At 34.7% G+C, this 27,502-nt stretch overlaps 2 protein-coding genes across 5 annotated transcripts in view; one reads left to right on the top strand and one right to left on the bottom strand.

Moving 5' to 3' along the window:
* COG5 (component of oligomeric golgi complex 5) overlaps positions 1-27,502 on the bottom strand; it is a 300,018-nt gene that overhangs the window by 217,473 nt on the left and 55,043 nt on the right. The window lies entirely within an intron of this gene.
* Positions 300-8,178, top strand: GPR22 (G protein-coupled receptor 22). 4 transcript variants are annotated; one of them, XM_059170813.1, is made up of 3 exons: positions 300-721; positions 1,677-1,940; positions 4,364-8,177. In XM_059170813.1, exon 3 carries the CDS (start codon positions 4,389-4,391, stop codon positions 5,688-5,690), a length of 1,302 nt encoding a protein of 433 aa, XP_059026796.1. In that variant the 5' UTR covers positions 300-721; positions 1,677-1,940; positions 4,364-4,388; the 3' UTR covers positions 5,691-8,177. The 4 variants fall into 4 exon arrangements, with proteins under 4 accessions (XP_059026796.1, XP_059026795.1, XP_059026794.1 ...); XM_059170812.1 differs by having other exon boundaries at positions 1,677-2,617; XM_059170811.1 differs by having other exon boundaries at positions 1,677-2,714.

Below are 27,502 nucleotides of genomic sequence, written 5' to 3'. Positions count from 1 at the left end.
TCATCTAGGCTTCAGAAAGAATATACACTTTTTACCATGCAATTCTCTCTTACCCCCTCCACCCCCCTGTATTTTTTAATGTTTGGCATAAGTGAACAACAAACCAGAATAGAATACACATTTTTAAAAGACTAATTTACTCATATTCTATTTAAGAGCAGCATACAACAACTTATAAATATAGCCTTTTAAAAAAGCATTCTTATATAAAACAGTGAAGGGGGGGAATCCCTGTTATACATATGAAGCACGGTTTAAGCCCAATACAACTGACCAATCAAAATTAGTGAACGCACTGCATCTCTCTGCAGTGGAGAGAAGCGACAAGGTAGGCTGTCATTCTGCAAAAGCTGCTCAGAACTGGCTTTCCTCTGAAAAGCAGTGCCATTCCTTTTTAGAGACTGAATCTAAATGTTGTCTCTGGAGACAAGAAGCCTTCAGTATGTTCAATTACTTCATTACGTTTTTCAGACGCTTATTGATTCCACAGTAGGAAGAGTGAGAGACTGCAGCAGCCTCTCGGCAGCACCACACGTCCCATACATTAGCAGGACCGCTGAGACAATGGCACAGTACAGACACATATTTTCATTAAGGTCTTTTCTGAAGAGATGTTTATGACCCTCTTCCCCCAGTCCTCTGCTAACAAGTGAACAAAATGAATCAATCAAAACTGGAAACGCTTCAACTACATCAGGAATGTATCAAATCTTTAGCGGAGGTAAGATGTGTTCCCTTATTAACAGTATAAGCTGCTTTTGAACTGGCATAGTGGGGTAAAATTACTTTGAAAAATTTCAACCTAAATTTTAACAGTTTATTTGCTTAATTCTATTTATTGCTAAACATGTATTGTTTAGATCGACTTCTTTTAAGACATAACATTTTAAATGTAATTTTTTTAGGATGCAATGTTAAATACCAAAAATTTTCTTTGTTGATTCACTAGGAAAACATCACCTTTTAAGTCACTTCAGACCTACTGAATATTCTTAATGTCATCAGGATAGTTTTTCTCAAGTGCTCAAAAAATGCTTTTATTTCTTAAAATGACCAGGTTTACTATTTAGCTATTATTTATTACTCAGTTTTAGGTTAAGTTCATTATCGGGCATGTTCACTGAAAATTATTTAATTTGCAGTTACATTTTGCATTACCTTTTGCATTTCAACTACATGAACAACCCATCAGTAGAAATTTATAAGCATCTTATCATGGGATATGTTTTAATCAGTTGATACTCAAACCATGTGCTAATAATTAAGCAAGCTACAATATTTCCCAGTAGGAAACAGTGTTAAATTTATTGTAAAGGCAAGAGAGAATGAGAGTATGTGTAGTATATGCTAATTGATCATAATCTCTGAAAACATAGGCTAGCTCTAAACTGAGAGCAGAAATTACTTTTAAACTGCAGCCTCTCCTTCACGGTTATATTTATAATGCTACCTCTATTACTAAATAACATAACGTTTGCAAAATCTGTTAGGAAAAGAAAATATTTAAAGAATCCCTTAAATTTATGTATGGGTGGTGGCTCTACTAATACAGTTTGCTTACTTTGATAACAAATTACTGTGTACGGTGTCGAAGTCAACAAAACTAAAGTAACTTGTGTTAATTGCAAATTATTAGGAACCCTATTTCTTAACCATTTTTTTTTCTTTTTCACAAGGGCCCACAGCAGCTAATTCAGTATTTACAAGTGACAATATGAAGAATGCATCTGATCAAACATCTCTATAGCTGCCTGAACCAAAAACTGCAGGATATTCTTCTGACACATGAATTTAAGACATTAAGGAGTTAAAACCAGAAAATACACGTCCACATTACTGCTGGGATATAACACATGGACAGCAATCATCCTAAGAAGATGCTATATAAAATAGACACAAAAAGAAAAACAATTTAACTGCGAAAGCCTGAGAACAAAATGGTGAGCATTTTTAAAAGGGGAGTTTATACTTTAACATACCGGGATTGTGGAGCTGTTTCCTGAAGAAACAATGAGGCATGGAATGCCAAAAAGAGAATGCCATATATTAGCAGCAAGCTAAATAAAGCTTTATCATGTATTTTCTGCACTAAATATTCAGATATTCATAGCACTTGATATTACTAAAGGATTTTTTCATCTGAGTTTTAGGACTATGTATCCTCTTCTAATGAAAACAAATCAAATTAAATAGCAGATGGTTTTTATCAAAAGAACATGGACTGGATTTATAATACAAAGCAAGTTATGTGATCAAGAAATCATTTCAAACTAATGAGGACTGCTATAGATACAGATTTACATTTGTAACAGAAGGATGTCGAAATACATTTTAGAAGCTAGAAACCGTATGTCTCCTTTTTTGTTTTCACATGTTCTGGAAAATAAAGAGACACTATCATATATTCCCTCAAAGGGAAACACAATTCCTATAATTTGAGGAAGTTTCTCTTGGTCGTGACTTTTTAAGGCAAAACAAACACAAATATTTTGTACTGGTCTTTAGAAATCCATCAGCCAACTAAATCTCACAATTCATGCAGTTTGAAGTATTGGAGAGAAAATGAAAGAATTTCTACAAGACATGAAATAAAACACAGCTACTTCACTGTTGTCAGGTAAAAATTCATGTCAAAATCTGTCAATGACATCATGAATCAATTTGTGAAAACCTGCTATAGTGAGCCAAAAGGCCAATAAGGCAGCAGCAAACAGGTAGGTCAGAAGATGCATGCACCGTACCACACTGTTTAACATTTACAAAAGAAAACAATCTTGCTCTAGAGGAGACACGTTTTACTTAGTTACCCTCTAACTTGGCATTTCTGCTTCATCTAATTATAAATCTGATGACAAAGACCTGATGTTTAATCTGTCAGTTCTGAAAATCTGGCACACTTAAAATTTTCCATTTTCATATGATTTCACTGTTAGCTAAGACTTTCATTTGAGTATATGCCTTTAGTAATACTATATACCAAGCTCAAAGGAATTAATAATGTTATCATCTGTGTTTCTGAAATATCGCCCCTAAAATAATATGCATAAATAAAATTGTATTCTAAAAGCTATCGAAGATTATACCAAGTGAAAGGTTAACATGAATCTTGGAAATTATTAGTCTTTATAATTTATGTTTGATTATGATTTTGTAGTCAAAACGCTGTACTTGAAATGTGAAATATAGTTGGTTGTATGATTTTATGTTAACTGAATATAATTATTACTGACCTGTTAGCCCAGAAAGTCAGACATTATTTTTATAAATTATTCTAACCCTCTATATATTAAAATATAGATTTATATGAATTGGCAAAAGAGCTTATTTTTTAATTGTTTTTAATTGTTGTTTTCCTCAAAATTATACACACCGGGTGATTTATTTACAAAAGGTTTCACATGGAATGTATAACTTTAAAAAAGATTCCTCAGAAAATGGGCTTTCAGATACTCCTTTTCCAAAATTTCATGTTTTACTTTAAAAATCCTGTTTAAACATATAAAATCAAATGATATGGCCTTTTAAACCACTCCAAAAATGATTATTACTTAACATGATATTAAATTTCAATTTCTTTCTTCCACAATAAATGAGAGGGTGTGGTCACAAAATAAATCATTCACTGGAGTGATTAGTACTCATTTACCAAGTTTTGTGGTGTTCTACTTTAACATAATGTCCTTTCTGATCCAATTTTTATTACATAAGTTTGTCCATTATGAAGTTTGATGAGCATTTGCACTACAAAATATGTAATATTTATCATTTGCCTACTTTCTAGGGGAGAGAGTTCCAAATATCCCCAAGCACACTGTAGACTCCTGAATAAGAGTTTCAACCAAGAACATGGACAAAATGATTTTAAACAACTAGGGCTCTGTGCCATTTATCATTTTAAATGAACTTTTGTCCTGTTCATTTGAAATCTCATGAGAATAATTACACCTACACTAATTATGCTAGAACATATTAAAATAGCATTTATTACCCACCTACTCACAACACTTTAAAATGAAATATTAAAACACCAGGCTAAAATTAGTTTTGCATACTGAGTAGTTTTATTGTACAAAAAGATACCATATCTCAAAAAGCCTGAAAAACCCAAATGAGGAAAATCTTTGGGGATCTTGAGTTATTTTCAACTATGTAGGAGTTAAAGGGAAAATCCAATTCCCTGTTACATCAAAACAATGCAACCTCGATGTCTCCTAATTCTGCCTTTGCCATTAATAGTTTAGAAACTTAAAAATTAAGCCAAGTACACAATAAAAAAACTTTTTTTTAAAAAACAAGGAACACATGTTTTATACGTCATTTAAATTGCCAAATATCAAAGAGTTTATTCTATTTCACTTTCTAGGAAAAACACCAACTGCTCCAAAAGAATGTGTTTTTCTCCCATTCTGGAAATCAACATGCAGTCTGAATCTAACATTACAGTGCGAGATGACATTGATGACATCAACACCAATATGTACCAACCACTATCATATCCATTAAGCTTTCAAGTGTCTCTCACCGGATTTCTTATGTTAGAAATTGTGTTGGGACTTGGCAGCAACCTTACCGTATTGGTACTTTACTGCATGAAATCCAACTTAATCAACTCTGTCAGTAACATTATTACAATGAATCTTCATGTACTTGATGTAATAATTTGTGTGGGATGTATTCCTCTAACTATAGTTATCCTTCTGCTTTCACTGGAGAGTAACACTGCTCTCATCTGCTGTTTCCATGAGGCCTGTGTATCTTTTGCAAGTGTCTCAACAGCAATCAACGTTTTTGCTATCACTTTGGACAGATATGACATCTCTGTAAAACCTGCAAACCGAATTCTGACAATGGGCAGAGCTGTAATGCTAATGATATCCATTTGGATCTTTTCGTTTTTCTCTTTCCTGATCCCCTTTATTGAGGTAAATTTTTTCAGTCTTCAAAGTGGAAATACGTGGGAAAACAAGACACTTTTGTGTGTCAGTACAAATGAATACTACACCGAACTGGGAATGTATTACCACCTGCTAGTACAGATCCCAATATTCTTTTTCACTGTCATAGTAATGTTAATCACATACACCAAAATCCTTCAGGCTCTTAACATTCGAATCGGCACAAGATTTTCAACAGGGCAGAAGAAGAAAACAAGAAAGAAAAAGACAATTTCTCTAACCACACAGCATGAGACTACAGACATGTCACAAAGCAGTGGTGGGAGAAATGTGGTCTTTGGTGTAAGAACTTCAGTCTCTGTAATAATCGCCCTCCGGCGAGCCGTGAAACGACACCGTGAGCGACGGGAAAGGCAAAAAAGAGTCTTCAGGATGTCTTTATTGATTATTTCTACATTTCTTCTCTGCTGGACACCCATTTCTGTTTTAAATACTACCATTTTATGTTTAGGCCCAAGTGACCTTTTAGTAAAATTAAGGTTGTGTTTTCTAGTCATGGCTTATGGAACAACTATATTTCACCCTTTATTATATGCATTTACCAGACAAAAATTTCAGAAGGTCTTGAAAAGTAAAATGAAAAAGCGAGTTGTTTCCATAGTGGAAGCTGATCCTCTGCCTAATAATGCTGTAATACACAATTCTTGGATAGATCCTAAAAGAAACAAAAAAATTACCTTTGAAGACAGTGAAATAAGAGAAAAATGTTTAGTACCTCAGGTTGTCACAGACTAGGGAAAAATCTAAGTTTCATTAAGCCCACATTTAAATTGTAAAAAAATGAAATTACTGCCAAATATAAGAAAAAACATTTTAAGTATTGGTTATGTTGTAAATTTTTGATGTAAATGTCAAGATTAGATTAGGTCATATATATTCAATTTCTTCATTACAATGTATTTGTTGCATGGCAGTCTGTTAAAGTAATATTGTGTATATTTTGTCAATACTATGTCCATCAGAAGATATTCATGTAAGTCATATTTTCTAAATAATAAATACATAGCCTTAAAACAGTGTATAACTTTAAAATGTAACTGACACAGGTATCCCTTTCTTTTTTTTATGAGGTGTATTTGTTTCTACGCCACAAGCTATAGAGCTATTTATATAAATGACAAGTGGAATAGCACTTTAATATAAGAACAAAAATTATGGTCTCCAATCAAAATAATTCAGAATTTTCTATGTCACTACATTATGTTTTCTGGTATAGTATACTCGCTATAATATTTGATGCATCAAAAATAATGAACTATGTGTGAAACTTTATCCTTTTTTTTGAATGCAGAAAATTGTAGAATTTATCAGGATTTTAAAATTTAAGAACCAAGAAACAACCCTGTATATATACTCTAAGATAGGGAAACTTTGAAATTCAAGTTTATTATGAAAAAGAGATTGATTTTCTAAGATCAAGGGCACTATGCCTATAAATATATGAATAAACCGACAATAAAGGGAAGGAAGAAAATTAAAGCACTAGCCTCTTTTCTTCCTTCCTCACTTTGCTTGAGTCTAAGCCAAATGTTCTGGATTAATATAGTATACTGGTAAAAACCAGTGCATTAAATAAACTAACTTCCTAACTTTATTTAAGTCAGCCTTTTTGTATACCAGAAGTCAGCTGTTAAAATCTGAATAAAAGAAAGAAAAAAAGACTTTCTATCATTGTAGAGAAGCTGCACAAAGCCAATGATTTCTAATTTTAGATATATAGCAACTTTAGAGTTATAAAATTTACACAAGTTTCCTATACTACAATAACTTCCAAATGTTTCAAAGAACAATAGTTCTATTTCCATTCTTAAAATCATGTAAGTGGCAATAAATCTTGTCAATTTTTTTACTTTACTCCACTTAATCTAACTTTAATCTTTGTGTCTCCGATCTTCAATTCATGTTGGAACTCTATGAAATTACTAATCCTAACTACAGATAAAAGGTTTGGGAATCTCATATCAAACAAATATTTTCCAACTGTTATAATCTAGTAATCTATCAGTGAGTGCTAATTACCACTATATCAGAAAAACAGCAATAAGTTATTTTAAATAGGCAAATACAGTTCTTGCTACCTTATAATTAATAACTGGGCAACTTTTTATTCTATTTTTTTTAACACTGTGTCCATCAAATTAAGTAACAACTCATCTTTAAATAAAATTCTATGTCAAGGAATTCAATAATACATTACTTTTACATAAGTAAGTGAGGTTGAGATTTACCCAGTCTAGTTTACTGAATACATTAATCCTTGAGAGAAATGAACACCATGCAATAGCTTGAATTTCCTGAGGTTACATGGGAAATTTAATGTGATTTATTTTTGATAATGTTAACATGTCAAATCTTAGCAAAGGAACAGTGTCCTTCTTTCTTGTTTTCTACTTTCATGGAATTAAAGATATACTTCAATTTGACAAAATTAGCATAAGAAAATAGACATTTTTCAGAACCCTGTAGAGAAATTAAGACTTCATAGGTAAGGGTATTAAAATTTTTTTCATTCAGTAAACATATTTGGCACAGAATATCTCTTAATATAGCCATTAAAATTTTTTAAACTAATTTTATACTTAAACTTCCAAGCATAAATTATAATTGTATTTAGTTTTATAATCTTCATAAAAATTAGACTATTTTTAGAATTTTCATATTAAGAGAAACCCTTTGTGTCTTAAATATTTTTAGTCTTCAAGTCTATAAGCATGCCAAAGAATTTGGTTAAAAAACATTTTAAAATATATTTGCCTAAACTGCTTTCATGCCCTCTTGTGTTCTGTAATAAGAAATCTAACAAAATAATAAATGGCAAATATTATAATGTTGCCTTCTAAACTGTTATTATTTCTACGCTTGACACTAGAACAGACAATTAACAAGCATTTTTGCCCTCCTGTAATGGACTTTCAAGTATTCAAAAGTAACATCCACTGTTTCAACAAAGAAAATTCATACCTACCAAACAACTTCTAATTGCTTTTTAATGTTAAATAGTATGTAATATGTAAACCAAAATAATATTTATATTAGAGGATCAGCTTTTGAAAACAAGTCACAAATATGCTTAAAATTAATGACCTCAGCTTAAATAAGAGAATGAGAAGCTTAGACAACTTTAAGTGTTTGTTCTATGAAAAGGTGAAGTATTTTTATTTTCCTCATGATGGGCTTCACCAAAATGTGTGTGTCTTTCACTGTATTTCTAATAATTTTATGAGAAAAAATATAAATACCAATTTTTCATGTTAGAATGAAAACTGTAAATGCAAAAGCAACATCGGTAGCAGTAAACTCAATATGGATCCTTCTGCCACAAATCACAGGCACAGGCATCCATTTATATATAGTTAACTGGGTTAGTTCTTCAAAACCACAGAAGTAAGAACTATTATTTTAAAAACAAATCAAACTTGAGCTCAGTAAGATATGGAACTCTCTTGCTTGCTAACTCCAGGAGGTCATTAGTCTACCAATTAGTCTGAACAGATGTTCAAACCTATTATGAAAGTTTAAGAATTTATAATTATGCTTTAAAAAAATGCCATCCATAATATTTCTGATCTCACCACGGTAAGTCAATTTTTAGGTATGTGGTCTATTTGTCTATTTTTTTAATCCCCCAAATAAAATGATAGCAAAATCTAAGTTCTCTGGGCATTAAAAATCAAACTCCTCATTTAATTGAGATTTGACTGAAAGATGGAAACCGAAAGATAAGAAAGCAGGTGCTTAGTAAGACTTTAGTCAACACGGTAATTTGACTATTTTCCAAAGTCTTCTAAAAGACTATTTTCTGAAGTCAATAAAACTTTTAGTTTCATTACATCTTGATTGTACATTTAAGTAAGCTTAGTAATTCAATTAATATTTGAATCCTTACAGTGTAGAAGGCACTATGTTAGGTACACATATAACATATGGAATACAGTCATTACCCTGGAAGTTTAACCTAGAATCAAGGTAGTTAAAAGTCTGGCAATAAGGCAGAATGCAGTAAATAATATGGAAAGAAAAAAAAAAAAGCAATGTTCTTAAACTTAAGAAGAAAGGAATTATGTTGGATTTAAGAACAATATAAATAAAAGCATTATTGAAGAAACCTACTGAAGCAGATTTAGAAATGATAAATTGCTCTCTTTAGAAGGAAAGTTATACAATAGTGAGAAACTGATCTGTTAGGTTAAGCTGGGGCCAAAGACAGAAAGAAGGCTTTAAATATCGGCAGAGATATTTGAGCAGGGGAATAAGACAATGATAAATGGGTTATAAATCAATCAATCAATCAATCAGCAATATGTAGAAAGGGTTGATTAAGACACGTAACAGGAAGCTGAGAAACCAAATCGCTGCTTGTGTAAGACACAGAAGATGGAAAGCCATAGTTCACCCCAACAGGTAATGAAAGGCCTGGCAAAAAGTGCTGGCAGAAGCTGTGCAAAGGAGCATACATGTGTGACAGGCAACGTGAAGGCAGAATCGATAGGGTATGTCAACTGACTAAAAAGGCAACTGGTATAAGAAATTGAAGAATCAAAAATGAAGGCCAAAAAGAAGACTGTAAAAAAACAGACTATCTTCAACAATCTAAGAACTTTTAAATTGTTTTGCATAAAGTACATGGATAATGAGGACAAAAACAGAAAGAATTTCTGGCAACGCAAAAAATTCAATTAAGTGAAATAAATGACATTATTCAAGAATGTTCTAGTTATTACAAACTATTCAAAATGAAAAATTCAAATTGATGTTTTAAAATATCTATATTTTGCATATTGGTTTATTCAGTTTTTCCACTAAGCCACATATTTTCTTCTCCAGTGATTATTTAATTACAAAAGTTTATCAACAATGGAAAAATGCCAAGGTATATAAAGTAAAAAATATAAGTAGCATTCTTTGCTCATAATAATTATGAATATCTATCCAAGTCATTATATATATGTCTCCTTCATTCTTTGTTAATGGCTCCATAAAAATAATTTTTTAAAAATTAAAAAACAGATAGAAACAATTCTAAAAAATGATAATGATAAAATATAAAATAGTTAAACCCTCTTCTATTATAATTAAATAATTTGAAGCTACACTTCAAGACCATCTTGAAAAAGGTAAGAAAGGTAACGTCAAATTGTGAGGCAGGCTATTTTTCTAAATGAAGAGAAGCAGCAAGGAAAAAGACAGAAAATTATATATTTTTTCCTTCCTTTTCACTAAATAAGATGAGAAAGAAAAAAAAAAACTGAAGAAAACTTGTGGAGCTTATTTTCTTTACAACTCAGAAAAGCACACTTGATGTACTCCTTGCGAATGCAAGCAATCTCCCTGAGGGACAGCAGTGAACTCAAGATAGCTAAACATGAGATTAATAATAAATGTGAGGGGAAAGGGAGCTCAGACGATATTACAAAAGAGGAAAAAGAGGAGATAATTAAACTTAGACAAGGCAGGAAAAAGATCTAAAATACTCAGAGATACTCAGCTTTTAGAGAAATAAAATGGGAATACAGAATTGTGGGTTAGAGTTCATAGAAGAAAACTTGAAGACTGAGTTTTTCTTAAAGCATTCAAAAAGATTAAAGCAATTTTTTTAAAGAAAACTCCAGTTAACAAACTGGGCAGATTAGTAATATAATAATAGATTACACAATACAAAGTAGAATTCAAATTAGGATGTAGAACAACTCACAAACGTTTGGAACAGAGGGGTACTGAGATGGAGAAGTAAATGGAAATCTGGGCTCATCTTAATATGAAAGCTTTCACCTTTTAAAGAATATTCAGTTTCTCCAGGAGAGAAAGAGCTGAGCAAACTTAAACACAGTATTTCTTCCCTTGCTCATGTTAAAATAATGTGTGAAAATAATCCGAAGTATCTCTGCCCTTCTATTCACACATTTTTTTTAAACAGGCCTCTATAAGCTATATCCATGGCTTTCAAGCATGACAGCTTTGTACTTCCACCAGCAAGTGGTAAAAAGTACTGTCATTCCTGTCACTGCCACCAATATCAACTCCTAGCACTATCAAACCCTGAAGCATCAAGTAAGATAAAGGAGGAGAGCGGACTCTATATGCGACTGAGGTCATTTTCCTCACCCTGCTTCCATGACAGCAGTGTGTCATATATTTCTGAGAGGCATTATGCAAGGCGGGCTACCAAAGTACATCCACCAGTTTTTCAAGGCGGAAACTAAAAGGAGCAAGAAATTCTTATTACTCTTATTATGAAGTTCATAGATAACTGCTTTCCACTCAGACAGCTGTGGACATACAATAGCAGTAACAGAAGCAAACTGAAAAATTTTTAATTTAACATAAATTTTTAAAAAGGTTAATGCTAACAAGTGAGAGTTCTGACCACCTTAGACACAGACTGGAAGAGTGAGAAATACATAGGAGACTGAATCATATATATATATATATATATATGTGCATATATATATATATATGCACATATATATACACACATACATACATACATATAGCACATCCATTAATACTACATACAATCCCACCTGTCATATACTGTGTACTGTGTATATGTATATTTGTTATCTACCCAAAGATACGTATTTCACTCTAATATTGCTAATACCTTAAAACAGGCTGAAATGTAACAAATCAAATGTAGTCTACATTTTTATAGTTTTTCCCCAATTGTTAAAAAACTGTAGTCTTTCTGCTATTAAATTTTTTCAACTATCATTTCTTATAAGCAACAAAATGCTAGCAAACCATACCTACCTAACTTTATAAAACAGTCTTTAATCCATATAATACAATAATAGTCTGTAATACTACTGTAACCTTTGATAATACTTCTCCAAAAAGTGCCCGATATATACTAACTGATGAGTAAATATTAGTGAAATTGAAATGAACAATTTTTAAACTTCTGACCCCATGTATCTTGTTTGGGAGAGTATTTTTCAAAATGTAACTCCCCTATATGAGAATATTCTATGGTGCTTGTTTGAAATTCCAATTTCTGCTCCTCCCTGCTTAGACTTAATGAATCAGAATATCTATGGTTGCAGTTCTGACTAGTAAGTTTTAATAAATACTCTTGGGTGATTTGTGCATTAAAGCTTAAGAACTACTACTTTCTATACTAGAAGATAGACTATGTGTCAAAGCGCGACAGACAGTCAAGTAACCCATAACAAAAAGGTACAGAAGCAGCTCTGAACTCAGTTCAGGCCATAATGCCTCCCTGAAGAAAAAAAAAATGTTTTTTTTTAAGATTTTATTTATTTATTCAACAGAGAGAGAGAGATCACAAGTAGGCAGAGTGGCAGGCAGAGAGAGAAGGGGAAGCAGGCTCCCCGCTGCGCACAGAGCCCAATGCAGGGCTTGATTCCAGGGTCCTGGGATCATGACGATCATGACCTGAGCCAAAGGCAGAGGCTTAACCCACTGAGCCACCCAGGCGATCCCTGAAAAAAAATTTTTAAGCTTACTTCATTTTAACTAATAAAATTTTAGCTAAATTATATATACTATAATCCAGCAGGACATTTGCTTCCTAAGAACTAAAATGTATTTATTCATTGATTCATTCACTCATTCATCCAAGAAATATTTTTGAGCATATAGAAAAATATTTTGAGTACAGAAATAAGATCCAATGAAATTTGAAATGAAGTTTGGCTTTCCCTGAACTTAGAGATAATGGTAAGTGCTAAGAGAAAGTAAAGCATGGTAAGGGAGAGAGTGATGAGGGTTTATTTGTGTAGCACTGTCAAGAAAGTGAACTATTGACGCCCAATAAGTGTTGTTGCTTAAGAGAATGAGCACGTCTTTACAGCTTTACACAGTCCTACAGTTATTAAGTTAGATGGTCCTTGAAGAACTGATGACTTATACTCAACAGGTGCCCTCTTCCCTGGGCATTTCCCTTTCAATGTGTTTAGTTGTTAATAACTCTTACATTATTTTCATGTTAGGAGGAAATTAACTATGGAAATAGGAATATTAATGACTTAGAAAAAGGTCTAGCACAGTAGCTGGCATATAGCAGATGTACTACAAGGCTTGTTGACCTATAGCATTGAAAACTTGAAATAGGACTGAATTTTTATTTTCTCTCTAGAATTCCACACTATCTCAATCCACAGTGTTCAGTTTTCTCTGTGAGAAATCTTTCAATAACCATAACTGACCTTACTGAATGCTTACTGTGATAATAAATGAGTTACTGTGTTAAATCTTTAGATTATCATCTTACAAATCCTCATACCAACACTCTGAGGGAATTCTTGCTGATATTTTTCCTCTGGATGAGAAAATATGCTGAGAGAACTTAGGTGACCTGCTCTGTTTCACATAGCTTGTTGGAGATAAAATAGGTTTGGAGCCAAGGTTATCTTCCTAAAGTTTTATTTCCCTAAAAGAAGCTATCTAGGCAAAAAGTTTCGTTTAAAAATCATACAGTCAGGGGCGCCTGGGTGGCTCAGTGGTTTAGGCCTCTGCCTTCAGCTCGGGTCGTGATCTTGGGGTCCTAGAATCGAGACCCACATTAGGCTCTCTGCTCAGCGGGGAGCCTGCTTCTCCCTCTCTCTCTGCCTGCCTCTCTGCCTACTTGTGTCAAAGAAATAAATAAAATCTTTAAAAAAAATAAAAATAAAAATAAAAATCATACAGTCAGAAGATTAAACATTACCAAACATGAAACATGACACTATAAAGTGCTATTTACTTTTACTACATTCAAACAAAATACTCAGTTAATTGTAAAACTGCACAGCTACCATTTGTTGAAATGTTACTTTATTCTATTCAAAAGGTAAGTACTGGGCGCCTGGGTGGCTCAGTGGTTAAGCCGCTGCCTTCGGCTCAGGTCATGATCTCAGGGTCCTGGGATCGAGTCCCGAATCGGGCTCTCTGCTCAGCAGGGAGCCTGCTTCCTCCTCTCTCTCTCTCTGCCTGCCTCTCTGCCTACTTGTGATTTCTCTCTGTCAAATAAATAAATAAAATCTTTAGAAAAAAAAAAGGTAAGTACTATACAGGCACATTTTTGCTAATTTCAAAACAAAACTTCTATTAAAACATAATACTATACATGAGGAATAAGAATAACTTTTAAAATAATTGCAGTGGGGATGCCTGGGTGGCTCAGTCAGTTAAGCTGCTGCCTTAGGCTCAGATCATGATCCCAGGGTTCTGGAATCGAGTACCACATCGGGCTCCCAGCTCAGCGGGGAGCCTGTTTCTCCCTCTGCCTGCTGCTCTCCCTGATTGTGCTTACTTGCTCTTTCTCTCTCTCTGACAAATAAATAAGTAAAATCTTAAGAAAAAATAAAAAAATAAAATAATTGCAGTGAAAATACTAAAAACTATATTTTGTACATCTTTTGAGCACATATCACTCATGTCACTTAGATAGGTGTCACAAAATTTTTTTGTTATTATTATTTCCTCTGTGCCATAAACACAAGTAGAGAATATTTGGCTCCTCTTTGATAATTTATGACAACTTTAGTTTCCTTTCCTGTTTTATAATAATTAAATGACACTGATAAAAAATACTTCAAATGGTATTGCAGAAACACCACCTTGGAAACATTTATTAACTTTTTCACTAAGAATTCCTTCCAACAACATTGATATTAATTATCACTCTCACTTTTTAGCATTTCCACTGAACCACAGAACCAATCCATAACAAGTTATCAATGAAAAGGGACTGCTACTAAATACAATTTAAATATATAAAAACAATAGTACAGGTAATCGGATAGAGCCACTTTACAGAAAAATATTTCCAAATAATATATTCCAGATAAACAATGAATTTGGTTTAGGATTCCTAGAGTCTCATAAAGTCCAATGAAATTGTATACAAAATTCATGGGAATTTTGAATCTGTGCTTTTTCCCTGGAACAAACAGTTACAAATTCATTAAGATTCTCATGAGAGTATCTAAAAACTAAAATCCAAATTGAAACCCAAATAGAAATCCCAAACTAAAACAAAAACTATTATGGAAGTGGGAAAGTAAAATTGGTAAATGCTACACGTTAATTACATCCAGCCTTACTTTAAGGAGAATGTAAGACAACTTTTAAAAGCATACAATTTTAGATACAACTAAATGAAAAAACAATCAGACCAATAAGGAGTATAAGAATGAAAAAAAAAAAAACAAAACAAAATTAACCTTGGTATCAAATGCAAAAAACAAAACGCTTATCATTAAGCCCTGCATTCTTATAAGAAATGAGTAAATGAGTAAAAAATTGTCCCTATATTTTCTATACGGTCATATAAAAAGAGAAAAGAAATCATATGACTATTAGCACTGATAAAATAAAGATTCCCTCATTGTTCAATAGAAATACTAAGTGTTCATAATATTGAAAGCAGATTGCAATGCCTTTCATGGATCTTCTCAGAAAGTACATAATGTGCAAACAATGTTTTTATAACAACTTTTTTTTAATGCTTTTTGGGTTTTTTTTTTAAAGATTTTATTTATTTATTTGACAGACAGAGATCACAAGTAGGCAGAGGGGCAGGCAGAGAGAGGGAGGGAAGCAGGCTCCCTGCTGAGCAGAGAGCCCAATGTGGGGCTTGATCCCAGGACCCTGAGTCATGACCTGAGCCAAAGACAGAGGCTTTAACTCACTGAGCCACCCAGGTGCCCCTATTTTTTTTAATGCTTTTATAAAAGATTCATTTATTTGAGAGAGAGTGCACGCACACATGAGCAGGGAGAGGGGTAAAGGGAGAGCGAGAGAAACTCAGGCAGACTTCCCCCTGAGCATGGACCCTGAGATCATGATCCAAGCCAAAATCAGTATCAGAATTTCAACCTGCTAAGCCACCAAGCAGCACCCTAACGACCTTCTCTTTTAAGTTTATTTTTTAGTAATCTCTAGACCTAACCTGAGGCTCGAACTCACAATCCGGAGATCAAGAGTTGCATGTTTTAAAAGAGCCAGACAGATGCCCCTTTATGACAAGTTTAAAGACAACTGAAGTCTCAGACAGTTACTGATGTCCTACAATGTACAAAAATGGCCACAACAATCTCACAGAAAAGGCAAGAAGTCTCATAAGGCTGATTATAATTTTCCTCAAGAACAATAATGACATCAAACTAAAGGGAAATTCAGTAAAAAGAATTATTATATAGTAATACAATATAATTTTGGTTTAATCCAAAGATGGATTCCAGAAAATTAAACCAATGGATCTCAACCATTTCACACACATCTAAGAGGTCAATCAGACTGGCTGGAAGAGAGATGTGGCACTTCCAAATGAAAATACGACAGGTGTTCTTAAAAACAAAATGAAGTCTCCAGTTAATTCGCCCCACTCCCCAACCTTCTGAGATTCTCTAATCAAGAGAAATAGACAGAGTGATTAGCCATCAGAAAAAAGTATCCTTGGGGTGCCTGAGTGGCTCAGTTGGTTAAGTGTCTAACACTTGATTTCAGCTTGGGTCATGATCTCAGGGTCATGAGATCCAGCCCCATGTTAGGCTCTGCATGCAATACAGAGTCTGCTTAGTATTCTTTCCCTCTCCTTCTGCTCTTCCTCCCACCCTACCACACTCATGTCCTGTCTCTCCAAAGAAGGGAGGGAGGGGGGGAAAGAGAGGAGGAAGAAAGGGAGGAGAGGGAGGGAAAATTGTGCTTAAATTTTCTCTCTCAACAAAATTCTAGAAAAAAAACAATTGGCAGAAAAATAGTTAAGTGAAAAGCCATAAACGTGAATAACCATCTGAGCTGAGGGAATGACTAACATCACGACACTCCACTCTCGCACAGAAGTGGTTGTTAGTAAATTCTGAAACGACAAGTTAAAGAACTGAATTTTATCAACTAATTTGAAGATAAATCTACGTTGCCTGAAATATCTCATCGTCATTAAAATATCTTCCTACCAATGATTCAAAGATACAGTGAGAACAGAAACAATAAGAGCTAAAAGAAAAGAACTGAGCCTTCAATGACATGATAAAAGATACCATATAAATATTTCGTCACTGTTGTTAAATACAAGAAATGAGATATGAGTAGCTTTTACTTTTAAATATCATATTCTTCTATCAGCACCATTTATATTAAACACAACTAACTTCTCAAACTTCTTAAATGTTTCTAAAAACTTTCATAACATATGTCACAGGATCTAGTAGGCAAATTCACAAAGTGCCCAGATAAATGTGCCAAGCAGCAATTACTATAAAATCCTAGTTACTCTCACAAGCAAGTCTATTATCTTGGAGACTTTAAAAAAAAAATTAAAGTACTTTAAATGGCCCATTAGAATAGCATTTAATCCTCACCTGTCCAAATGTGAACATTTCATAAAAGGTTTGAGTTGGATAAACTTACAAAAGTGGTGGTGGTAACACAAGTATGTCTACATCAGTATCACAAGGCAAAACAGAACCGCAATCAGAGTAGAAACGAAGAGCAAAGTAAAGGGAGCACAGGCCCAGCAGCACCCCTTCATCTGCAGTTTTGCTTTCTGCGGTTTCGGTCACCCTGGTCAGCCACAGTCCAGAAGCAAGTGATCATCCGTTTGTCCTATCATTGTAAGGCCAGGAGCAGCCTCGCACATCAAAGCGCCTGCCTCATTCACCTCACTTCACCTCAAAGTGTAAGCATTTTATCATCTCTCATCATCGCGAGAAGACGACGGGGTATAGGCAAACCAAGTATCTTGAGAGAGACCACATTCCCATAATTTTTATTACAGTGTAATGTTAGAATTGTTCCCTTTCCTAATTATCAATATTAATCTCTTACTGTGCCTAATTTATAAATTAAATTTTGTCATAGAGGGCCGCCCAGGTGGCTCAGTGGATTAAAGCCTCTGCCTTCGGCTCAGGTCATGATCCCAGAGTCCTGGGATCGAGCCCCACGTCAGGCTCTCTGCTCTGCAGGGAGGCTGCTTCCTCCTCTCTTTCTCTCTGCCCCCCTCTCTCTACTTGTGATCACTCTCTGTCAAATAAATAAGTAAAATTTTAAGAAAAAAATTTGTCATAGATATGTATGTATAGGAAAAGGCATGATACATATAGGGTTCGGTCAGTACTATCTGTGGCTTCAGGCATCCACTGGGGGTCTTGGAATGTACCCCTACAGATGAAGTGTGTGTCAGGGGGTAACTACTGTACCTGGAAAAGCTGCAGAAAGGAAACAACAATTAAGATGAACTTTGACAGCATCTGGGCAACAACAGCATATCAAGCAGAGACAACAAGCATGAGCAATTACAGAGCAAAAAGAAAACAAACTCTTCAGATGGGACCAATTCAATTTGGCTGGTGCACAAACTATGAATATGAAAGCAGGGAGAGATAAAGCTGGAGAACAGGCTATATTCATGTTTTATCAGGCAAAACATTTTTTTACTTAAACCCAAAGCCCGGGCACCTGGGTGGCTCAGTGGGTTAAGCCACTGCCTTCGGCTCAGGTCATGATCTCAGAGTCCTGGGATCGAGTCCCACATCGGGCTCTCTGCTCAGCAGGGAGCCTGCTTCCTTCTCTCTCTCTCTGCCTGCCTCTCAGTGTACTTGTAATTTCTCTCTGTCAAATAAATAAATAAAATCTTAAAAAAAAAAGATTAAAAAAAAAAAAAAACCCAAAGCCCATTGAGTGTCTTTACAGATTTGACAACGTGTGATGACATCTAAAATACATACATATACTTACACTTCCTATCATCATAGTTTAGGCCTTTCACACCCAGACCACCATGTCAGCCTCTGACTTGGTCTCTCTACCTCAAGCTCTCACAATTTGCATTTTCCACTTCCTAAAATACAATTCCACTCATTTCTATCCCCTGTCACAGAAGATCTTCCATCAGATACCCTTCACTGAGACTTAAAATACAACATGATATTAAATAGAAAGTATTTAAGTCCAGAGGGGAGAAGAGTGGGGAAATGGGAGAAACAGGTGACGGGGATTAAGGAGTATACTTGTCATGATAAGCAGAGGGTGATAAATAGAAATGTTCAATCTCTAGACTGTACACCTGAAACTAACATAACAATGTATGTTAACTAACTGGGGTTAAAATAAAGACTTTAAAAATTAAAAATTTAAAAAAAAAGAAAATAACTAAATTCCAAAGAGTAGTAGTAACAACTCAGTAGTGTTCAAACGTAGAATTAGAGATACCCTACAAAGTTATACAAACACACAGCCTTGAAAAAAATGTCCATGGAAAATGCAATATGTTCAATTCTATTTTCCTATTAAAAACAATAAAAAAAGAAACACTGGGAAAATAGTAATTAAAAAGTAACTTTAAAACAAATAAATGCAACCCCCCAAAAAAGTAAACCCCAAGATTTAAAAAAGGAAATTAAGAATTTGACACAATAAATGTACATTATATGATGAGATGTTTGTGGAAAAAGAAACCCATTAAGGACTAAAATAAAAGAATGTATTATGAAATATTAGGGTATTTCCAATGTGTGGTGAAGTGATGGATGATTTGTTAAATGATATTGGAGAAATAATGAAATGTTGGAAAAATAAAGTGGAACACTTGCCTATTCCCAAGGTCAGTGAAAGAACAATTCCAGGAAGCACAGTTGACGTAATATTTCACGTGACATTGATTGGTACCGCCTGAAGTTGTGACATGGGGCAGTTATGAATGTACCATGCTTATGTGTTAAAAGCAAAATGTAAATCTTTGACTATATTTTTATCTTGTAATATTCAAGAAGAACACACTGAAATCCTAAACCAGTCTCATATCTTAGCTGGGACAAACATTTGTTCAAAAGAAAAATGCAGGCAGCATCACAGAGAGGAAGCACTATAACATTTTTTTTTTTCTTTTTTTTTTTTTTTTTTTATTTTTTATAAACATATATTTTTTATATACATATATTTTTATCCCCAGGTCTGTGAATCACCAGGTTTACACACTTCACAGCACTCACCAAATCACATACCCTCCCCAATGTCCATAATCCCACCCCCTTCTCCCCAACCCCCTCCCCCCGGCAACCCTCAGTTTGTTTTGTGAGATTAAGAGTCACTTATGGTTTGTCTCCCTCCCAATCCCATCTTGTTTCATTTATTCTTCTACCCACTTAAGCCTCCATGTAGCAGAAATCAATGAAATAGAAACCAAAAAAACAATAGAACAAATCAACGAAACTAGGAGCTGGTTCTTTGAAAGAATTAATAAAATTGATAAACCCCTGGCCCGACTTATCAAAAAGAAAAGAGAAAGGACCCAAATAAATAAAATCATGAATGAAAGAGGAGAGATCACAACTAACACCAAGGAAATACAAACTATTATAAGAACATACTATGAGCAACTCTACGGCAATAAATTTGACAATCTGGAAGAAATGGATGCATTCCTAGAAACATATAAACTACCACAACTGAACCATGAAGAAATAGAAAGCCTGAACAGACCCATAACCAGTAAGGAGATTGAAACAGTCATTAAAAATCTCCAAACAAACAAAAGCCCAGGGCCAGACGGCTTCCCGGGGGAATTCTACCAAACATTTAAAGAAGAACTAATTCCTATTCTCCTGAAACTGTTCCAAAAAATAGAAATGGAAGGAAAACTTCCAAACTCATTTTATGAGGCCAGCATCACCTTGATCCCAAAACCAGACAAGGATCCCACCAAAAAAGAGAGCTATAGACCGATATCCTTGATGAACACAGATGCGAAAATACTCAACAAAATACTAGCCAATCGGATTCAACAGTACATTAAAAAGATTATTCACCACGACCAAGTGGGATTTATTCCAGGGCTGCAAGGTTGGTTCAACATCCGCAAATCAGTCAATGTGATACAACACATCAATAAAAGTAAGAACAAGAACCATATGATACTCTCAATAGATGCTGAAAAAGCATTTGACAAAGTACAACATCCCTTCCTGATCAAAACTCTTCAAAGTGTAGGGATAGAGGGCACATACCTCAATATCATCAAAGCCATCTATGAAAAACCCACCGCAAATATCATTCTCAATGGAGAAAAACTGAAAGCTTTTCCGCTAAGGTCAGGAACACGGCAGGGATGTCCATTATCACCACTGCTATTCAACATCGTACTAGAGGTCCTAGCCTCAGCAATCAGACAACAAAAGGAAATTAAAGGCATCCAAATCGGCAAAGAAGAAGTCAAATTATCACTCTTCGCAGATGATATGATACTATATGTGGAAAACCCAAAAGACTCCACTCCAAAACTGCTAGAACTTATGCACTATAACATTTTTTTAAAGTTTTTTTTTAAGTTATACAAGTCGACTTCCACTGACAATTAAAATTGTTATAATCCCAGGACGCCTGGGTGGCTAAGCTGGTTAAGCGGCTGCCTTCGGCTCAGGTCATGATCCCAGCGTCCTGGGATCGAGTCCCTCATCGGGCTCCTTGCTCAGCGGGAGCCTGCTTCTCCCTCTGCCTCTGCCTACCACTCTGTCTGCTTGTGCTCACTCTCGCTCCTCTCTCTCTCTCTGACAAATAAGTAAATAAATAAAATCTTTAAAATTGTTATAATCCCTACCCAAAGTTTATGGAAGTCCCAAATTCACACAATACTTTTGTCTCACAGAACTTTGGTTTTCGTCCACCAGAGTATAAGCAGAGAAAGGAAAGAAGTACTAAGTTCAAGTAGAGGCCCCCTTCTTACCAGCTGCCGGCTCCTGGGAGTGTTACTTAATCTCATGAAGACTGTTCCCTCATCTGTAAAATGGTAACATCTACTCAGGGGACTGTTGTGAAGCTTCAGTGAGATAAAGTGTATATAATACTTAACTCAGTACTTGCCAACAGAAATCAAATGGCAGGTTTTATCTTAAAAAATTAATAAACATACTTTCAATGATCAACTAAAACAGGAATCATTATGGATTGATTACTCTAGCTCCTCAAAAAAGTACAACTTCTAGCTTAAGTAGGAATTTCAGTCTTGATATTTACTTTTCTTAAATGTTTTTTATTCTCCTCCAGTAGACATCTCTAACCTGAAAATCTTTACAGTAATACTTCAATATCTTATTGCCATAAAAATGCACAATGAACGTACATTATATGATGTGATTTTGGGGGGAAAAAAGATAGCATTTTTGCACATTAAAACAGTAAAACACAGCCACAGATGATATATACCCAATATGACCTTCAAAGTATCATAGAAATTTGTTCTTTTCTTCTATTTCTAAAGAAAGAAAAGTAAGAAGAAAGCAATATTTGGGGGATCTATTATATACTAATAAACAAGGTGAAAGGCAGTCTGTAAATTCTCTCATTAAATCTACCCTACAGTCCTTTGAAGCCTAAGAGAAAAGTTAACTTGTTGATCTTCATGCAGTTATCACAAGAGATGAAATGGATTTAAATCAAGGTCTAGACAGTTTCAAAGCCTGTGTTCTCCTATCTCTTAATTACATAAACAGGAAAAATTATGATATTTTATGGTATAATTTTACGATGTTTTGAAGTTTCTAAAGTATTAGTAAAGTGAATATTACCTTGATGAAAGAAAAGTTTATGAGTACTGTGTTGTTCTGGTTATTACATTAAAATAAGTAGCCTCTGTATACCCTTTCAACAAGATTTACTCATAAGTTATTTACCCTCAGTAGAAGTCTTCCCCAAAACTTTCAGTTTTTATTTTGCTAAACAGTTAGCTCGCTCTAAAATATCAATCTCATTATTTAGCTGTGGGTGGAAAGCCTCTATTAGGTGACTATTCTTTTTTTTTTTTTTAAGATTTTATTTATTTATTTGACAGAGAGAGATCACAAGTAGGCAGAGAGGCAGGCAGAGAGAGAGGAGGAAGCAGGCTCCCTGGTGTGCAGAGAGCCCGATGTGGGGCTCCATCCCAGGACCCTGAGATCATGACCTGAGCTGAAGGCAGAGGATTTAACCCACTGAGCCACCCAGGCGCACCTTAGGTGACTATTCTTAAGTATCCCCAAATCTTATAAAGAAACAGCAAACAAAATACATTCTATCCTGCTCTGTCAAGCAATTACCATAGTTGGAGAAAACCCGGCAGAGGTTACTCCTCTCCTTCATCTTACAAAGAGGAGATCATCATCTTGGATAGTGTTCCATTCCCAAAGCGTAACTGGATCAAGTTGGAGGATGCAGGTCATCATACAGCACATTCCAATCAAACACCAACTTATCCCACTAACACTCTCACTCTTTAAACTGTAGATAAGTATCTTAACCACTCATGTTCCCCTCTCTGTCCCAAGATAAAACTTTTCCTCAAGTCTCTTCCAAGTGAATGTTTGGATTCTACAGATCACTCAATGATCTAATGAATCTCCCAAAAAATAATATGACCGATTTTCAAACTTCTTTAAGCAATACAACTTTTTCTTTTTCAAACAAATTATTTTACCAAACCCCAAATTTATAGATAATATAAAATCAGGTTACTCTCAATGAAGTAAAATTGGGGGATCAGAGTCAAGAAATACAACATTCCTTTCATCCAAATGGATGAATCCTCGGGCTCCTCAGGACACAGTGTAAAACAAATGTAATTTTGAGCTACTAACTTTCATAGGATACTCCATAGAAAATATTCTGCTCACTGCATCAAGATCCTAACTAAATATTATTCTTATATCTGTCAGAAACTAAGTATACCTATGACTCTGAACCAGACTCTACCACATCTGTAATCTAACCTGGTAAAACATGCTACAAGAATCCAAAGACCAAGAATGGATTTTATCAATCTGCAGAACTCAAAACAGTCCTAGAGAGAAGCACAAAATAGGGTTTAAAATGTATCTACCAGCATTGAAATAGAAATGTAGTAGAATATACAAATCTGGTTAGGGCAGAAAATTTCCTTTAATTTCTAAATTATCTGTGTAAGAATCTTTAACATGACTTGAGGCCACTACTTATTTCTTAAGAGCAACAGGACGAAAAATGTAGCATTAGTCATGATACCAGAAGAGTATGCAGGATATTTTATATTTTACATTTGTTTACTTTAAAATCACCAATAAATAAAATCTTAAAAAAAAAAACCACCAGTGAACCTTTTGTATCTGTGTATAAAACCAGTGTCTATTCCCCATATAACTGTGGCACTTTTTTCTTCCATGAGGAGAGAAAAGACACATTAAAACACTATGAGTATGTAGGTGGGTACGTTTTGTTTTGACTTCAGCCTCTTCCTGGGGCAGACTTTTAAAGATCAGTCATTCTCTTTCCTTCAAAAACAAATAATCTTCCTTTCAGATAATTGATTTGGTAAAAATGCTATATATATTAGTTTTTTATTTGCTACATAGCAAATTACCACAAACTCAGAGGCTTTGAAAACTACCAATTTATTATCTTACAGTTCTGGAAGTTAGAAAACCAAAGTGGGTCCCAGTGGGCTAAAACCAACTTACTGACATGGCTGCATTCGTTTGAGGTTCTAGGGGAGAATTCAAGTTTTTTTGGCAGAATTTAGTTCCTCGTGGTTATAGGACTAAGGTCATCCCCACTTCCTCAGCTGTCAGCTGAGGACAGGTCCCAGTTTCTAGAAGACATCTGCATGTCATGGCAGATGGGCCCCCTTCATCTTCGAAGTCCCCAAATCTGGTTAAGTACTTGGATGTTTTAAATTTCTGCTTCTTCTATCATTACATCTCTCAGACTACTCGTCAACCTTCCTGTTCTACTTTTGAAAACATATATTTAGAATGGACCCACATGGATAATCCAGAATAATCTCCCCATCTCAAGGTGAATAATCTTAATCTCATTTGCAAAGTCCCTTCTGCCATGTAAAGTGACATCCTCAAAGGTTCCAGGGACTAGGATGTGAACATCTTCAGGGGCCCATCAGATCTGTGCCTACCACATGATACTCACTGAGCTACTCTGACCTGAAGTCAGGAACAAAAACGCAGAATGTATCACGATCCTTTGACTAAACTGTAAAAGTTATTAGGTCCAAACAACATTAGAATTCAAAATGCTGAGCAACCTCCATTAAGCATGACCACTATCAGAGAATCCATCAACTTAGTTATTATCACTAAATCCTTACTTTTTAAATTGTTGAATATCGAAATATCTGAACAGAACTTACTTAAGACTAAGTAAACTAGATTTCTCCCTTTAAAATAGCACTGGTTCTTACCTTTAAGCTCCCTTCTTTGTTCACTTCCTCAATGTCCCACAAATCCTTATCTATAAGTAAGCCTCCTGTAAGGCTAACGCCACATTGGAAGACACACAGACTTAGAAGAGATTTTCTGGAAAGCATGATGCTTTTTGTATCACAGACACAAAAACAAGTTTGTGAAAATGGTAATAAGACCCATAAGTGCAAGGCAAAACATCCAAAATCTTAGAATCCCCATATTAAATGTATTAGAAAACTAAATAAAGAAATGGTATTGCATTTGGGGCACCTCGGTAGATCAGCAGATTGAGCATCCAACTCTTGATTTCAGGTCAGGTCATGATCTCAGGGTCATGAGAGGGAGCTTGAGAGACTTTCCCTCTCCCTCTTCCCCCCACCCCCACCCTGTTCTTTCTCTCTCCAAAATAAAATAATTGAAATCTTTAAAAAGAAAGAAAGAAAGAGAAAGAAAGAAAGAAAGAAGTGGCATTGCTACTTTAAACTAGTTTAACCAAAGAGAAAGAATAATTTCTATATATATAATTTCTATATGCTCTTCTAAGTATTTACCTTAGAATACAGATTGTTAAATAGGGAGAATAATGAAACTGAGCCCATGAAACTGACTTGTCTTAAAGTAAATTTTTTCACAATACATGTCATCTTTTCAAAACAAAATGATAATTTTTAATAATACTCCAAAAGGAAAAATAATGATAGAAGGACATGAAAAATTTATTGTTCTAAGTCTGTATGTTACTTAGACTCTCTTAAACTTTCTTGTATCCATTAATTCTTTGGAATACTGAGATTTCATATACATATTTAAGTCAGGCATTTATCATTACCTCTAATTATATTTAAAAATTAAAAACAATGTATGAATTTCCAACCAACAACTTTTTTTTTACAGAATGATTCAAATTTAAAATGCTTGTTTAATTTTATGAACTCTGAGTGCATAAGAGAAGCAGGCAAATACAAATGAATTTAGTCCAGCTTCCACTAATGGCAAAATGAGTTAGTCAGGCATAGTTTCCTGAAGATAATTTTTAAACTTGGATAAACCATTTTTCAAAACACACTATTTGAGGGCACTGGAAAGTGACCAAAGGCAGGAAGAGACTAAAGAAGGTTTACATTTGGATTACAGAACCTTCAATGGGTAAGAATTGCAAGTTTAGGTGCATTTTTTGCCTCAGGACACTCAATAGAACTACTTCCATCAACGCCCCTAATTCCACTAGCCACAACTCTCGCTGAAGAAAAATGCAGGCTTACAGTCTAGAGGTTGCAGCGGCAAATTAGCCACAAATTTAGGGAAGAAATTCTAAAAGCACCAGAGTCAGAGAAGGAGCAAGACTCAAATCCGTGGCTTACCACTGAAATACACATGCAGAGGCAAGATCCAAGGAGATGCAGAGTAAAGCAAAGCAAAAATCAGAGCAAAGTTTGAACTCCAAGGACTAGTAAGATAGGTAAGTTTCCTGCGCTTTTTAGACTGAGGGCACTGCCCTAACAATACATAGCTCAAGCAACAGAAAGCTGGGGCCTTAAGTTGAGGTGTCAGAGGGCAGAGCTTGTCGCTGAGGGAGCAGCTGTAAATTTAGGGAGGAAACTCAGAAAGAAAACAAAAAATGCAGAGAGTAAGGCCTATATTCTTAGTGTCAACTCTGCCAAAATTCTAGGTGACAGCTAACTACAGAGGTACAGAGGAGATCCATAGCTACAGATGCAAGAGCTGTAAGCTGAAAAACTAAGCAGGGACAAAGGCAACACAGGGAAATAATCTGTTGCTTGTGACAAGTTTTCTGCCAGCTAAAATAACAAGAAAAAAGCAATCCTCAGAGAACATAACAAAATCTAGAATGATTAAAATGTATTATCTATAATGTCTTACTTTTCAATCAAAAATTACTTTGCATGCAAATAAATAAGAGTGTGTGACCCATACTCATGGGAAAAAAGAAGGCAGTCAATAGAAATGTACTCCATGAGCGAGCTCATATGTGAGATTTAGTAAACAACGACTTTAAATAGCTACTATTTCACCTGAAATAATTTAACAAAATCACTGAATAAATACATTGTGCTAAATTAAAGATGCTGCTGTAATCCCTAGTGGAATTCCTACAAAAATAATGCAAACATGTAGCTAAAACCTCCACAGACAAATATTTGATCACCACAAAAGAAAGTGGGAAATTACAACAAAGAAAAAGTCCAAGATGAAATGGCTTCAGTGGTAAATTAAAGATTATGAAAACTTCTCAAACTCTTCCAAAAAACTGAAGAGGAGGGAACACTGCCTAACTCATTCTATATGTTAACGTTAGCCTGATACCAAAGCCAGACAAAGACAGTACAAGAGCACTATAGGCCAACATCCCTTATAAATATGGATGCAAAAATCCTCACGGAT

This window comes from Mustela lutreola, chromosome 4, assembly GCF_030435805.1.
Source record: "Mustela lutreola isolate mMusLut2 chromosome 4, mMusLut2.pri, whole genome shotgun sequence".
Taxonomy (NCBI): Eukaryota; Metazoa; Chordata; class Mammalia; order Carnivora; family Mustelidae; genus Mustela; species Mustela lutreola.
Note: the sequence above shows the minus strand (reverse complement) of the source record. Positions and strands in the feature narration are given on the sequence as shown.

Excerpts from the sequence above, each read along its gene's own strand:
- GPR22 (XM_059170810.1), top strand. The coding sequence starts at position 4,389 with ATGTGTTTTTCTCCCATTCTGGAAATCAACATGCAGTCTGAATCTAAC.